This window comes from Planococcus citri, chromosome 4 (assembly GCF_950023065.1).
Source record: "Planococcus citri chromosome 4, ihPlaCitr1.1, whole genome shotgun sequence".
Taxonomy (NCBI): domain Eukaryota; kingdom Metazoa; phylum Arthropoda; class Insecta; order Hemiptera; family Pseudococcidae; genus Planococcus; species Planococcus citri.
The window spans coordinates 42,599,017-42,616,929 of record NC_088680.1 but is presented as its reverse complement, the minus strand read 5'-3'; the positions used below and the strand labels follow the sequence as shown (position 1 = coordinate 42,616,929).

The 17,913-nt window shown below is 32.1% G+C and overlaps 1 protein-coding gene across 3 annotated transcripts in view; it reads right to left on the bottom strand.

The window, feature by feature from the left end:
* The window catches only part of Nep2 (Neprilysin 2), a 56,404-nt gene that overhangs the window by 7,291 nt on the left and 31,200 nt on the right, over positions 1-17,913 (bottom strand). The window contains exons 1-6 of one of the 3 annotated variants that reach the window (XM_065359735.1): positions 13,732-14,089; positions 4,259-4,383; positions 3,769-3,903; positions 621-866; positions 296-504; positions 21-197 (exon numbers count right to left, since the gene is read on the bottom strand). In XM_065359735.1, the coding sequence (XP_065215807.1) occupies positions 21-197; positions 296-504; positions 621-866; positions 3,769-3,903; positions 4,259-4,383; positions 13,732-13,832 (993 nt within the window). In that variant the 5' untranslated portion in view covers positions 13,833-14,089. Of the gene's footprint in view, positions 1-20; positions 198-295; positions 505-620; positions 867-3,768; positions 3,904-4,258; positions 4,384-13,731; positions 14,090-17,913 lie in introns of those variants that run through there. The other 2 variants (XM_065359736.1, XM_065359738.1) reach the window with 2 other exon arrangements.

Genomic DNA, 17,913 nt, shown 5'->3' with positions numbered 1-17,913 from the left:
ACGCAGAAGATTGTACTCACGTTGGCTAATTGGATTTCAAAGTCTAAAGATTCGCGTAATTCTTTAGTAGCTCGATTTCTATCGGCGCCGAAAAGGACGGCGATATCGACCATGTATTTATAATAAGCAGCGACGATTTTTTCATCTAGACCTTTGACGAGGTATTCTCGACTTAATCCTAACGAAGCTTGATCGATCTGATGAATTGAATACATAATTTATTAAAATTCATCCGGAATAAGTAGGTAGGTATAGTTATTTGACACGTTCGAATTACTAATAATGAAGATCTTACATCGATAATTCTAACAGTGGTATTTTTTAAATCGGTAGCAACGGAGAAATCAATAAAATAATCCACACTGAATCCTTCTTTTCGGAACTTGTAAACACTGTCTCTCCACGTAAACGATCCTTCATCCCAGTTAGCTTCGAGAACCGGCCATCCTCCCAATCTTTTCAACATTTTCAACGCTGGTTCCAAACCAACTTCTTCGATTTTATCTACGAATTGAGGAGAAATACTTTAGTAAACATACCTATAAATAATGTGTTTCTTATGTGTACCTACTATGTACGTAGGTACCTAAGTAGGTATTATTAAAAGATTCGACTCTTACTTCGATCCATGCAAGCTTTATATAAATTCTTGGCTAGTTTATAAGGTTTGATATCATAATCGGAAATAGGCTCGGTGATGATCATTTTCAACTGGTCCATTAACAAGTCACTGATGACGGAGAATGTAGTCACCGAGGTTTTATCTTCGGGTACTTGAGTTTCTTTGAGGAATTTACCGCAGGCGAATTGGTAAAAGTCGTCACAAGGGTCGACAGTCGTGTCCATGTTCTTTAGAATGGCGCTAGCTGGAATTTAAATAAAAATTTAATTATAGTTGAAAGTATAAGTAAGTAGTTCAGTACGTGAGAATATCATTGTTAAAATCTACCTACGAGTACATTGAAAAATTTTCTTATTAGGTAAAAAATGTTAATATAAATACGACTCATTTGCATAATCGTAAAAATTGTATATTATTCAGGTTGACATAATACTATTTTATTTCAAACATGCGAGGGTTAAAAAATAAACGAATTTTATACACGTGTACCTATATTATGTACTCGCATATGAGGTAATTAATCTTTGTAACATTAGCTTATTTTTAAGGCAAGTAGGGAGATGATAGATTTGTGATACATATTTTATTGAAATTGAAAATTGATTTTTTTTCAAAAATCACTCCTCTCCACACACGAGATATTTTATCATTTTTATTTTCGAGTAGGTACGTATTTTCAGCGCTCTTTATTTTAAATGCATTATCAAAACAAATGCTTCAATTTCAAATTCTTGCATTTTTTTTCTGAGATAGAAAATCAATCACTGCATGAAATTTTTCTAATCGATCGTTTTAAAAATATTCCATCTTTTTCAAGTATTCTCGACATTTCTCGCAATGAATAATATTTTTTTCAATTTTCTAAACAATTTTTTATTTTTTTCAACATTGTTTAAATTACAAAAATATTTCAATTTTTTAATGGGTATGTTTTCTTGATTTTTTTTTTGGATTTTTAAAAGTTTTCCAAAAATTTGCTTTGTAATTAGGTAAGTGTGCAAATCATGATCAATTTCTGCAAAAAGTGACGATTAAAAAAAAAATTGAGCATTTTTAATAAGTACCTATTTAGAGTGAATACCTAGTTTTCAATTTTTATCTGAAATTTGACGAATTCTAGCAAAAATCATGGCAAAAATGACTTCGATAAAACGTATGAAATTTTTTTAATTTTCAAATCCATGTTTAATGCTTCCTCTCCCCCCCCCCAAGTTCAAAGTTTGAAAAAAATTTTAAAAAATTCCAATGTTTTGGTTTCTTAACATTTTTTGTACCTACATCAATATTATCATCTGAACTAAAGAAACGATTTTTCTGACAGAATAACAGAAGCTACCTATGAAAAATTTCCAAATTTTTCAAACTTTGAGCTGTTGTCGAAAAAAGGAAGTTTACCCAAACATTAACTTGGAAAATTGACATTTTTTTATGCTTTTGTAGGGGTCATTTGTTTATGACTTATAATTTTTGCCAAATCCCATCAAATTTCAAAAAAAAAAAAAAAAAAAAAAAGATCCACCCAAATATATAAATTGATACATTTTCAAGTCTTGAAGTGTGTTTCTAAAATTTGGATAGGAACACTTGAGGTTATTTTTTTAATGTTACAATAATATTTTTTAATTTTAAAATCATTAAAAAAAACCGGCACATGTTGGTTCGTCTAATAAACATTTTTTGGTGTAGTCTTATTTTCGAAATTTTCATAGAGTGATGAGGAGGGAGGAGTTCTGGAGGTTTGATAACCTCAAGTCAAACACAATTGATGAAATTTGTTCAAAAAGTATCAAGAATTTTGGCATTTTGGCAGGTATTTGAAAAATTTATCAAAAAACCGTATTCCAAATTTATGGACCTAAACATTTCATTCCTAAATTTTTCGAATTCGAGATTTTGAACTCATAGGTAAATAGGCACCCACCTTACCATAAAAACTGCCGAAAAAAATGATAATAAAACGTCGAAGAAATTAACGAAGGATTTGTAGAAATCATTGCGATGTGCAACTTTTTCTATGCGCTGTCCAGAGCTAAGCTGAGACAAGATTCGTCATTTTTCACATGTTTAAAATAAGTAATTTTTAAAAAAATGAAAAATATATGTCAACATGAAATTTGAAATGAAAAATTCACGACATTTCCTTAAATTTTGGCTACTGCTCTTGTGAAAATTTGTTTTCCCAAAATATCTCGAGTGTATGCTTAACTTACGTCACTTCAACGACACTTCATTTATTTTCCGTCTGTAAGTATGAAAAAATGCATTTTTTGTACTTTTGACTTTAATATCTCAGTAATAAGCCTGAAGATTTCGCTGCCAAAGTTTTTTTTTTCAATTTTTCATTGCGTCTGTTGAATATTCCCTTTTACATTGACTGACGACAGTAGCAAATATACCTTGTAGTATCTGGCCTTCGGCCACGAGTTCGCCATAAAGATCGCTTACTTTAGTGGGAATTGAACCAAAATTCATGTGCAAGACATCATTAAAAGTAAATACAATTAAACGAAAATCAGATTGATGTACCTATGTACTCGTATGTATCTCTAATATGGGGGAGGAACATTCATGACAAGAATGATGCATTATGTACAATGTACCGGTACACATATTTCCAAGTTGAACATATGCAAGTATGTACCTATTACACTATACATTACACACATATTGTAGGCAAGGCAGTAAATTATTTCGCAGCTCAATGTATCAAACATTTCAAGCCAACTTGAACATACACGCGTATCCATACTCCATACAATAAATGAGCAACTTTAAAGACCATCAGAACAGTATTATCATTATGGCAAACCAGCCATCAATCCTGATCATTCAATGAAATCGATCATAATACTCAACGCATCCCCTTACATACCTACCCTGGCAACGTCATTAACACGTGTGTAGGCAAAGTGCAATCAACACTAATCACCGGTACATACCAATTCCTAGCAATTAACGCCAATCTAAACGCATGTATGCGAATAATCTACAAATTATGCGATCATTTAGCTCATACATTTGATACTTACATTTGCAGCAGAATGAAAATTTTCCAACTTCTACGATAAATGACTCGAACTTACGAAAGTACGAGTATTTGTAATTCACACATCATCGTACAGTTATAAGTACATAAATATACATACCAGCGTTAATACATCCTGGCGTTGTACACATATCTTTACATCCATCTGCTTTGCCAGATCCCTGTATGAATGAATTCCTCTGTCTAGGTCTACCGGCCAGGCCATTTTGAGATGATAGAGATGGTAATTCTTCATCTGTAAGTATACACGTAATCGTTAACGCAATTATTAATAAAACACGACGATGAACCTTTCCAATTCCACATTTTTTAATCGATAATCGTTTCCATAGATGGATAATAGGTAACTGCGTTATTTATATTTTTATATTGTACTTATTCATCATAGATATTTCTTTCGTAATAACAAAATATCGTCATAATTGGCAGTATACCTATTCTTAGTATTTCACGACTAGTATAGAAATATACCTATAGGTACCTACCTACTAATAGAAAAATACGAAAAAAAGCAAATCTGAAGATTATAAGCCTATTATTAGCTTATAATTAAGATTATAGGTAGTAAGTATTTAGCAAATCAAAGTTACCATTTTTTTGAACACTTGTATATACTAGGATTCCAACAGATATCATCATCAGTACCACGACTAAAAAGGAAAGAATGGTAAGGTTTTTCTCCAACGTTGTTCTTCTTCTCCACCATGATGGATTCCTGCAACAGCAAAAAAAAATACTATTTTAGCCACCTGTGCGTGCAATAAAGTAAAATAATTTTGACATCCATTTGTTTCAACTTAAATAGGTACAGGTACATAGATTGTTCTTTTTATATAGTTTCCCTATATTTTCCATCGAACATTCGTAAGCGGATCTTTCGTCTGAAAATGAATTGATATTTAACCTCATCATAATTATGAATTAATTCAACGTTATCGGATGGTGAAAAATAATAATCATCTTCACCATTAAAACTGATTTCAGATGTTGTTTCTGTTTAAAACATGTACGTACTGTCTTCAGCAATTAAAACAGATTCAAACATAGGGACTTCAAACAGTTTCAAACATTTTTAAACTAGTTTGAACCAGTTCCAAACACGTTTGAACCCGTTCCAAACACGTTTGAACCAGTTCCAAACACGTTTTAATCCATTTTGAACACTTTCGAAACAATTTAAAATATACTTGAACTAGGTATGTATCATACTCATTTCAAACACATTTAAACCAGTTCCGAACCTGTTTAAACCAGTTTTGGACATTTCAAAATTATAGTTTTAAACCAGTTTGAAAACGCACTTCAAACCGTATAGGTACGTTTAAACAATTTTCAAACCATTCAAACATGGTTTAACCAGTTTTAAACACATTTAAACCAGTTTTAAACACATTCAAACCAGTTTCAAACACGTTTTAACCAATTTCAACCAGTTTAAACACTTTTAAATTAGTTTTGGTCTTGTTTGAACTTAAAACTCATTTCAAATACCTACATTTGAATAAGTTTTGAATATTTTAATGCCAGTTCAAAACTGGTTTGAAGTCGCATCAAACAGTTTCACAAAATTTACACACTTGAACCAATTTTAAAAACAAGTTTGAACCAGTTTCAAACAATTCCACATTCAAATCACTTTAGACATGTTTGATTATTGAACTCATTTCAAACAATTTTAAACACATTTGAACCTGTTTCAAATACTTTTGAACAATGGTTTGGGCTCGTTTCACATAGTTTCAAACAATTGAATCCACTTTCAAATACTTTTAAATCAGATTTAAACACGTTTGAACGAGTTTCAAACAGGTAATTCAAATTCAATTACGTTTGAGCCCGTTTCAAACAAGTTGAATTTAGTTTCAAGCAAATTTAATTCGGTTTTAAACAAGTTGAAACCAGTTTCAACACGTTTCAATCCATTTCAAGCATATTTTTAGCTACCTATTTCAAACATTGCAACTCTACTAAAGGATTTTGTTCATTGATTAAATAGGTAGGTAGGAAGGTAGGTAGGTCGGTACCTTAGAAAATAATTCAGTCAGATGGTTCTGGTTTTCCTTCATCGCATCAAATTATTCAGAATTTCAGATATCAAAAATAAACCCAAGATCTCACTTTACCAACCAATGAATTATTAATTATATTTTCAAAATTCAAACTGTTATAAATGTATAGAAGCGAATCTGGGGTAGCATTGCAATCTTATTAGATTTCACATGGGCACAATTCTACATTTTTAGGTAGGTATAAAAGTAGGTTTGATAATCATTAGGTATAGAAGTGCCAAAAAATGAATTTAAATGAGGATAGGTAGATATTATTCTTTTACCCTTGTTAGGAGTTTTTTTTTTTGCAAAGGATTGCTCAGTCTTACGAAGTATGAACCCACAATGCTTAAAAAAATCATGACGATTCAATTGATTCAAACAAAAGGAACAAAGATGTTTGTCTCAAATACAAATAAACTGTACGGTCAATCATTTACCGTATTTTTCCAATATTTTAAATGATTATCTGCTCACACGTGAATGAAGAGTTTACACATTTAATCAGCTGTGATTTTCCACACACAAAAAAAAATTATAAACATTTTTAGCATAACTTTTACAGCATTTCAAGCTCGTTTTGCACGGCAACACTTGAAATTGAACACTTTACAACGAATAAAATGTCAACAATTTTAAAAATACAATAATTATTTTAATTATTTTTTAATAATTTTTCGTACTGTTCTGCAAGTTTCCTCCCCATTTAAAATTATTTTCGCCGCATTTCGATGCATTACATATAGAAAAAAAGTGAAAATTTTGGGCCATAAATAGCTTAAATTTTTCAATTAAAGTAAGTAATGCAGTTCTCCATCACCAGCTGTTTTCATTTTTATATCCATTTTTTTTTCAATTTTGCAGAAAAAATTAGGTACTTAACATTTTTTTTTTTTGCATGCATTTATATTATATCATAGTCAAGACCCAAAAGGATCTACATCCTGCTAATTTTTGCACGTATAGCATTCCATGCACATTACCTATCTGATCACAACAGGCAGGTACTTCACGTTCACTCACACCTTTTACCTCCGAATTCGCTAACCAATTCGAAAACGTCAATTACACCTTAAGCAAGGTCGCGAATAACCCAATTCCTGCACAGCACTAACCCATTGCCTCGATGCGATAATTAGGTATACCCAAATTGACAAAATTACTAGCAACGGTCACACGTTTTTACAAAGGTTATGAGTTACCTACTCGTATACACGGTACTTTCTCTCTGATCACGTCCTGGTTTGACGTCGTCGTGTCTGAATTATTACCTTCTTAAATTTCGCGTCAATATTAATTAATACTTCTTAATCGTCGCGTCATCGTGGTGTCGATAGCTAAATCTTTGCTGCAGGTACAACCTACCGCACACAGTTCGTCTGAACTCTGAAGAGGCGCCAAATTGATACGTATACGAACCTACTTAATCGATCAGCCAGAGATCAGCAATGACGTAAATGACTTATTCGGGAAAAAAATTAACCAGGTAGCGAGCACCAGGCACGTTACTGAAATTCGCAACGGTGTTCGGCAACGATGTTTACGAACACTGTGCAAAAAATCCTAAATAGATTGATACTTTTCACACGCACGACATTAATCTCGTGCAGTAGTTATGATAAATACACTATCGCGTATGGCGCAAGTAGGCAATTATGTAAATATCGAATGCAAATAAAATTATATGTACCAGCGGTTTAGTCTCCCAAATGTAATCATTCGATCCTCGTTTGTTTTTTAATCCAATTTTCCCAAACTAAGAATTTATTTTTCCGGCATTTGTATCTGTTTGCTGTATGTTTATTAGTGCTATAAGCACGTACAATGGCAGAATCTCCGAAAACATTCGCAAGATACAGAGGAGAGGAGAAGGGAAGTGAAGTGTAGCAGTATATAATAGTACGTCACACATAACAGGTGTGTAGCCTAGGTAATTGTATTTCAATGACGCGACGTCGAGAAAAATACTCTCCTCTAACGTCAGAACCAGAACAATAATTGCCCAAATTTTTCATTATGTACCAGTAATATGGATGGTAAATTTTACAAATACTGCAGGGAGAGAAGGGATAGAAGAAGATGAAAAATGTGTTTCATGAATGCATGATTTTAAGAATACCTACCTAATACCTTCAACTGATGATGATGTCTTCGAAACCTCGAAATTAAAATACGTAATTTTCTCGAGAACAAATACCGAAATAGCTCCACCTTAATTTTGCTGCATTTAACCTCATTTAACGCCTTTTTTCGCCCTCATTCCATCTTTTTTATTAGTAAATGACTTTATCAAATAAAAAAATAATAATTGTAATAATTTAAAATTATTTAAAAAAAAAAATTATTGAAAGAAAATATAATATTTTTTTTTAGTTGCATTAAAATGAAAAATTAATGAAGATCTATATTCCAATAACACTAAGATTCAAAATGTCACAGATTTCGAGTTTAATCGAGGAAAAAATCTGCCTATATGTACCTACCTATCTGCAAGATGATAAATACATTTACGTGAAATTCACAACAAAAAAAAACTAGTTCAATGAAGTTTAGCTTTTCAATTTCTGATGAAAATATTTCAGAAAAGCAATTACCAAATATATCTAACAAAATCTACAAAAATCGAAGTGCAGGATTTTTATGTATCTCTTCAAAATTTCAGTAGCATGAAAACGATTTCACTCGCCAGGAAACCTCCCGAGGTGTCCCTCTCTAGTTTAAAGGGGCTGCAATTTTTTTAAACAGCAAGGCCTGAAACCCCAATAACCAAAATTTCAAGTAGGTACAAAAATTGATTTTTCAATTTTTGATGAATTTTTCAAAATACACACAAAAATTGATCATTTTTGCCATGTTTTTTTTTAATTTTAAAATTGCTTAAATTGACTTTAAAAAAATTGTTGGCATTATAATCGTTTAAAAGTGTTTAACTTCAAGTCTTACTTAAAACAGCTTGAAGTGCCTGCTGTAAAAATGTTCATAATAAATGTTTAAATAACCATGAAAACCATTTCAACTGTGATGTGAAATAAAAATAGTCTGAAATGATTCATGAAATTGAATTGATCATCTAAAAATTGAGTTGTGGCTTATTCTCGGTTCATTTAACAAGTTTATGCGGATTTGAGCGGATTTCCAAGCTAACAAATCCATTGTCTTTTTTTTTGACAGACATATTTATAAGGACAAAAATAAATAAATCAAAAGTTTTCCATTCGTGCAGGCAATAGGTATTTTTTCAAATTTTTCCATTCGTGGAAACATTTTCAAAATTTTCCCTCCTGACAGTCATGACTCTATTTTGTTTAAAACCAATCCTCTGAAATCCAAATTTCACCATTTCGAGCTATATTGAAGCATCCGTATGATTTTGATTTTTCCAAATTTTTGAATGTCTCCAGAAGGCGAGGAAATTAATTTGAGCAGCTGAAAATCGAGTTATGGCTCATTATCGACCTGTTGAAAGAGTTTATGTACATTTGAGCTAATTTACGAGCATTTTTTTTAATTTTTTTCAGTAAGTATACTAACATAACAGTTTAACTCCGCTGGTCAAAAAATGACTCGATGTGTTCACCTGGAAATCGGCTCAAATGTATAGATCATCTCGTTGAACCGAGTCAAGAATAAGCCACAACTCGATTTTTAGCTGCCTAAATCAATTGTCACGCCTTCTGGAGAAATTAAAAAATGTTCGAGAAGCTTAAATCATGTTGGGAAAATTTCCAAAAAAAAAGTTATATCTACATGGGTAAAATTTCCCGCCAATAGAGAGCATGATTATTTTTTTTTTTTAAAGAAGATTTATTTTGGAAATACTTATTTTAAACAAAAATCGGAAAGTTCAACTTAATCGAACAATTTTATAAAATACGAAAAAATTATCGTCACTTCATTTCAATCGTCATCATGACGTTAATATGAACCGCCAACAGCTCTTAAAATGGGATAATTTCCAGAACAACTGACTAATTTTGCAGAATTGGTACGAAAGGTAAGCTGATTACGAAAAATTATGATCAATAGGTACAACATTTTTTTCAGAATATCCTGTTTGTTATCATTTTTGCAGGAAACTACATTTCTGACTAGCTTCTTCTACATGAAAACAAACGCTGAATATATGATGACTGATGACAACAGGAGGTGGAATCCGCAATTAATCAGACCCGGTACCTATCATATTTGAATTTTTATGTCAAACGCTATAATTTCAATCTTGCGATCGTTTGATTTCAACGATTGAATCATTGATAATGTATATGAAAAATATGAAAATAAATACTCAACATGTAAACATTCGTTTGATAGGTACATACCTACGAAAAGATAAATAATTGTAATGTACGAGTAGTCGAGTATGATGGGTTGGTGGTGCCAAACACCAAAGAAATTATCTAAACTAAAAGTCTAAAAAAATGACCTATTCTAAGTCAAAACTGGGTCCAACAATGCTCAAAAATTGCTAGTAGGCATACCAGAACAGAAGTAGGACTTACCTCCCCTGAAAGGAGGGAGTGAATCAAGATTTAAGTTCATGAAAAAAGTGAACGAGTCCGGACCTAAATGAAAATTGTCGTCAAGATGATCTATCGTCTTATCAATAATAAGTACATAAAGTATAGGTATGCTGCACATCACATATTTGTGCATAAGCAGGTAAGTATGTTGGATTTTTTTCTCGATTTTTCCCTCATCCTATTCCATTTCTCTATACTTATTTCAAATCAGCAAAGAAATTGTAATTTTCCATTAAAGTAAACAAACGCATAGAAATAAATAAATAAACAACACGTGAATTAATATTGAGGACACTGGGTCTGATTTTATGAAACACCGTCACCGCACAGTCTATTCGACGTGTTGTAGTTACTTATTGTATACTAGAACGCGACTGGACTTGGAGTTGGACGAAGTGTCCCAGAATTTATATCCTGATTGTTTGAATATGTATAAAATCAAAAGTAAACGTTTGTCGAAAATTTTCATTTTTTAATGCACACTCTCGAGTCTCGACATTCGTAGCTGATATCCATACAGTGTTGTTGGCCTATTTTGAGATACCTATACTTACACAGTTAATCGTCCTAAAACACGTTACATTTGATCGATATACTCGTATCTCACCGTTTGTAATGTTTATAGCTTATAATAAGTAGAGAATCAATTTAATCACACTGTCAGAAAGCAGATCCAAAATTTATGTTTTAAAAATATTTTCATTCCAAATATTTCGCATTGATTATAAGCATAATTATCGAAAAATATCGTTTCTGAAACTGGAGACAATTTTGGAATACAGTGGTACCATTTTTAAAATAATTGCCATTTTCAAAAAAATGATAAAAATTGCTATAAACATGTACCTAGGTGCTTATCAAATTTTTTCGGTTTTTTGAAACTGGCAATTATGATTAAAAAATTGGCATCACTGCATTCCAAAATGTTTCCCAAGTTTCAGAAATAATATCTTTCGATGCTTTGGGGTACCCAATTAATGAGGAATATTTGAGAAGAAAATACTTTTAAAACGTACGAATGACGAATCTTCTTTGAAATAAGCAATTTGCAAATTTTCAACAGTTCAAAGTTTTTGGATTTTGATGGCAATGGTCTAAGTTGACGCAGTACCTCAAATCATCTTTGGGACTGAGCCACGGAGCTAAAGCGAAACAACCCACGATTTTTTTCGAAAATGCTCTCTTTTTGAAGACCAATATCTCGCATCCAGGGGTAGCTCCGGAGCTGAAGCTTTTTCTGAGTGACTCGTCGACAGGGCCGTAGAGAGGGGGACAAGGGGAAACTTCGCCCCAGGTCCGAACTTTCTGGAGGCCTCAGCAAAACAATAAGGGCCTGTGAAGAAAGAAAGACTTTTGATTTAAAGTATTAAAGTGAAAAAAATGAACTTCTCGCATAAGAAATATTGTTTTTATGCTTCTCGAAATACAAATTTTCAAAAGCTTTCACCCTCACTTGAGCCTTGTTCTCTTTTTTTTTTTCAAAATTGACATACTAAAAAAAATCTTTGTCAAATATTTAAAAATTTGAAATGCAAAAAATAAACTTTTAGCATAAAAAAAACATCATATTTTTTAGTTCTCTCAAAATACCTCAATTTTCAAAAGTTGTCGCCTCGCTTGGCTCGGGCTTGTCCTCTTTTTTTCAAAATCAATTTCCTATTAAAAAAAAACAACGTTTTTAGACCCCTCAAAATCAAAATTTTCAAAAACTTTCACACTTGCTTTGCTCGGGTCAATTTTTTTTTGTTTTAACATAAAAAAATTCACATTTGTGCCCCCAAAACTCCAAAACAGAAAATGAAAATTTTATAAGTCATGCAAAATTAGTATTGTTTTCCCATATACCTAAGTCGGCAAATTTTCAGTCGAACCCCCTACCCCTCTCTCTCTCAAACAACCTCTATTATTTCGTCCCTAGAAATTGGGCTAAATTACATTTGACCCAAGCTCGCATTGGATCTCGATGCCCCTGCTCGTTGACTCGTCGTGACTCTTTCGAGAGAAAATTTCATTCCAAACATCTTTGTGAGAACAAATTTTGTTCCATTATTGAAACTTTGGAAGTCGTTTCTAGTGCTCCAGTAATCGAGCCACCCAGGAAACAGCTCCCCCAATCTACTAAAGGGTCTTTGACCCAAAATTTCACGAGTTTTCCGAACCTCTGGAGCTCGTATAATCTAAATATTTGAGACTACTTCATTTCACAATTTACTTCCTCTGAAATGGAAGCAGATTGGGCTCAAATTTTGAAACTTTGCAAGAACTCAAAAATAATCATAAACCGCTGTGGCTGAAAATAATCAAAAAAAAAAAAAATTGAAAGAATGGAAAGAATGGAATAAAAATTATTCCAACGTAAAAATTTTTCATTTCAAGTAATTTTTCGTTCAAGATGGAGAAAATTAAATAGGTATGTAGGTTTTTTCAAAAATATACTCGACAAAATTGAAACCCAAAAGTAGAAAATACGAAACAACTGTCAAATTATGACTTCAATTTCACCGCGAATTACATTCAGAAAATACCCTTTATTCCAATATCACACCGCTGTTCGGTGTTTAATACATCATCAAAGTTTTAAGCACATCGTATTCTCTTTCGGTATAAATACATATACGGCACACGAAGGTAATTTTTCTGGTACTTCGGTAAAGTTCATGACCCCTTTCCCGTCTATTGAAAAAAATTCTCCAAGTGTTGTATCAAGGCTGGCTAAGAAATTTAATAAACCATTAAATCCATTAATGCCTAAGTACAAATACGTATATTTTTTCGCAACACGAATATACGACGAAGTCGCGAGACGAAGAGGGTTACCAGGGGTCAATTCTACACCAGGTAAGTAATTTTTTCTCAATTCGTCATTCCCAAGTGTCTTTGTGCGGTTTTTCACATTTTTTATATCCTTTCGAGACTTTTTAAATATTCGATTGGCTGGAAAATAATCCGCAGGCGATTTAGTACATACGAGAAGGCATAAAATATTATTTTATGGTTCCTATCCTAATACATGCAATACTTACGAAGAAATGGACAAAAAAACTCGACGACCTAGCTCGAAATTATCTAATTTACATAAACATTAATTAATGAGATCTAGGTAAAACGTGCACATGTCTCGAGTCATAAATGTACATAATTATTATAAAACGTGGATATGACACTTGCATCAATTTTAGGAAGAATATATCGAATTACAGGATTTAGGTGGTTTTTGACACGAAATTGAAATTCACATAATACATAAATAGGAAAACCCATTATTCAATTCGTACGTATATGCAATTAAATTTCGACAGATCATAAAAATGATGCAAAAAAATCCCAGAACTCAACTTACCAATCGGTTACAGCAAAATAAACATATTTTCTGCCACAAAAACATCCCATAACCTAACACCTGATATTGGTATAGCACATTGAGTATCGAAGTATGGCACAATACGTTATAAGTACATAGTTTACAAAAAATGAAAAACTGACAAAAAAATTTACCTATTTAAACGATCGAATCCATTCGACGAAGTCGGGCTAACGATATGAATATTGTCTCGTAACCAGTAAATACAAGTCGCGCTTGTTTGGCGGATTGGCATTTTGGTAACTTAAAAAAATGTATACACCGGTTCGACCACGTGAATAAATATTGACTTATTTGAAATTTCATTATAAATACGAGTAAATTGTACGCGCGGTAATTGCATTTTCCATAATTTAAAAGCACATTAGCATTTTTATGTACGCGAGTGAAAACAATTTAAGGACGTAGCACTTGGAAAATCTAACATTACAAGAGCCGAGGAGCACTTTTTTAAACAGGTAGGATATACGTAATGTGAAACTTTCTCGGAGATGTACTTCAAAAAAACACAACAATATTTTCAAAGCGAGTATAAATTACGAATGAGCATTCCACGTACGAGACATAGGTAGGTACTCGTAAGTACGAGAACAGAATTCGTTTCAACAAAAAAATTCGACAGCATATCTAATTACGTCATAGACATACGTATTCGTTTTTCAAGTGTGTAACTGTGTACTACATTCATTTGAATCTTTCGATCATATTTAGCGTAAATGTTCTCCCAAAGTGCGAATATATATTTATTATTATGCCAGTTGAAATAAAAATAACTCGACTGTATCACGAATTACGCCGCGTTCTCATTAATGATACGTAAGATGAATACATAAAATAACACTGTTCATTTGTTGATCTAGAGTGTCAGTTCAGCAATTTGATTTTGTCAGAATGAAAGTGAAACTTGGATGCTAATGAAGTAATGACTGACGAACGACGAGCCTTGTTTGGACTTTCGTTACAGAAAATTCGAAGAATAGATATGCCCACCTTTGCTTACCTAACATCAAGTGTAAAAAAATTACGTAAAATGAATTGCCTCTAGTTAGGTACCTACTACCTAAGCAGTGGAGTTTCAGGTAGGTTGAGAAAAGCAGCAGACTATTGATAAAATTCAACAAAATTTTGAAAACGTAAATATCAAATTATTCGAACAATATACGTATTATAATTTTGTTTTTACTGTACCGGAATTTTCGGTGTAGGTAAATGTGAATACCTTAAGTATGTATGTAGGAGAGGAACATACGACGTACTAAATTCCAAGTTTATTTTTATCAGCATAGGTAGTTCGATAAATTTCTGCCAAATTGCTTATCAAAAATGCAATAAAATGTTTACGGATATTCTTCGATTTTTTCAAATTCCGCGAAAGAACACGATAAAACGTGTCTAAATTTATTAAAACTAACAACAAGATGTGATAGGGGAAGTACCTATCAAATTGATTCCCTAAATTTCATAGTGAAAATAGACCATTCGTACAATAATCTTCTGTAACAAGAGTCAGTCTTGAAATGAAAATCTGAAAATTGATTCATGCATCAATATCGACCCCCCTTCCCCTCTCAATAGGATTACAATCACTTCTGAGCCAATCTGAAACCTTTGGTAATGTCAATTTGAAAAAAAAATCAGTACCTATCGAAAAAATCGATTCTGTATAGATATGTATAGTTGATTTTTTTTCGATTCCTATGGCTACCTTTTTAAAATGATTTCTCGCTTGATCGTGTGTTAAAAGTCAACACCAATTAACGTAAAAACCATTTTCTTTTTGTGTCAATTTCAACTACCTAGATTTTTTTCATTTTTACGAATTTTTGTCAGTGTTTTACAAATTTTTGTATTATTTATCCCCTTCATTTTTGAACCATTTCCAACAAATTTTTGCATGTTTTTTTTTCAAAAAATCAAAATAATCGATTTTTGCGAAAAAAATAAAATCGATTCCAAAAAATATGTCAAAAATCGATTTTTTTGAGATCGATTTTATTGATTTTTGAATAAATTGATTTTGATTCGACATCGCAAAATCTCTACCAAACATTTCAATCTGCTGAAGATAAGCCATCTCATAGCTGGTGCTGGAGGCTTCAGATCGGTTCAAAAGTGGTTACGATCCACTCGGAAATTGAACTTTGTTGTTGAATGCATCGATTTTCAAATTTTTCCCTTCAAGCAAGTGATTTTACAAACACTTCGCGATTTTTTTGAGGCGGGGGGGGGGGAGTGAATACTTTGCATGGCACCAATTTTTCGCTTTTCCAATGTCTTCGAAGATTACGAGATTTTTTTTTGGGGGGGGGGGGGTCAAAAATACCTTAACAAGGTATTTTTTGCAAACATTTCTTCAAAAAAAATTCCGAGGAGGAGGAGTGACTAAAATTTTATGTCAAACTTTTTCCGATATTCCAATGGGTGGGGGGGGGGTGAGGGGAGGCGTATAATACCTTTATTATTTCAGTACATATTTCGTTTTTAAAATTTTTAAAATTGTTCTCATAGGCTTGAAATTTTGTATCATACTTTTTGAAGGTACTTTGTATTTATTCGTAATAAAAAAAAAAAAAATGCAACTTATTGATTAATGGTGGAGAAAACTGAAAGAAATGACTTTTTTTAAAGAAAATTTTCACAATTTTCCGTTTACGAAATGAGATTTTTGAAAAGTTGACACATTTTGAATTTAGAGCTACAAGTTTGAAAATTGAGAATTTTGCAATGATTTTTCTCAAGGTTCCATGAAGGGGATAAAATAATTGAATAATTAAAAGTTCTGTAGGAAAAGTAAAATTTGATTTAAAAAAAACAGAATTTGCAAGATTAGCAGGACCGTTGCGAAGAACATCGCTGTTTTTGCACAAAATCGATATTACGCCATCAAGTTCACAAATTCGACCAAACATCGAAAAATCAACTTTGGAGCTCAAAATTTGGTTCTGAGATAAGGGTGATACTATTTCAGGAAGTCAAATTTCAACTCGATTGGAGTTGATGAGTTGTAAAAGTTTTCTTGTACCAAAAAAGGCCACATTTTTCAGGTTTTCAAAAACACTTGTACTCGTAGAAAAAGATGGAGAAAATTTAAAACCAATTTTACTCAAATGCATTATGTACTTCAAAATAACTACCAAAAGTCTAACAATATTCTACACATTCATAAATAGCCATTTTAATTTTTCAAGATTGGAGTATAATGTATGAAAAATTGATTCAAATTTCAAATTTCCTCCTAAATTTTTAAGAAATCAAACAAAATTTCTAAATGGAAGTGCAAAACTTTGTGACAACTTTTAAAAATGTTTGCAAGATCAGTGGTCATTTCTCCTCTATTTGTAAAATGAATCCAGTAAAAGAACATATCAGGTCATGTGGAAGAAATTGACTCATTGTCAGATATTTATTTTTAAAAATGAATTTCAAGTAATAAACGTGCTTCGGTTGAGTTTCGAGAATAACATCAACAAAATTTTTGAAAAAAATCAATAGTAACTCATTCCTACTCTCGTACTCTGAAATGCACTCACGTCGATTTTTTTTTTTTGAAAAATGACTTGTCATCTGGTTTATGATTAGATGGCTCCCATACCATGAACTTAATTAGACATGCATCTATAATCACAATTTACCAAGAACTGATTGGAGAAATTCAAACCATGTAAATGTACGTACCTACAAATTGGTCGTTATTTGGATGAAATATGATTGGTAGGTATTCGTTGATCATTTGGATACAAAGAGTAGAGAGAGGCAGCAGAAATGACCAATTATACATATCAACTCTAGTCGATTTCAGCAATTAAAAAAAATGTAAATAGGTAATTTGAATCACATGTATCTACGTATTATAAAAATTTTAGATGTATTTAGATAGGTATTTTTTTGATATTTTTTTCGTATACCTAATTACTTTAATTGCATCAGATTATAAATACAGAATATTTTTCTTCATAACACCTCTCCTCGCACTCTCCTTTGAGAGCTGTAGCAATCAATAAAAAAACTGCACATTTTAAATCAAAATTATTTCTGAAAAAATTACGACTCATAAATCAGTATGTTCAGCCCAGATCATTTTTCAATACTTTCCTACTCAAGTTTTGATTGAAAATTTTTGATTCAGGTCCCCATCGTTGGCAATATTGGGACGTCTTACAATACATCTTCGCACATAATGATCTCACTAATTAATGAAAGGTTTGATGAAAATACCTCGACGTAATTATGCAGGTATTCATCAGCATGAAAAATACCTACATATTGTTGCGTGCTATACCCTAATAGTGAATCTTCGTCACTTCGAGCTTCAATCA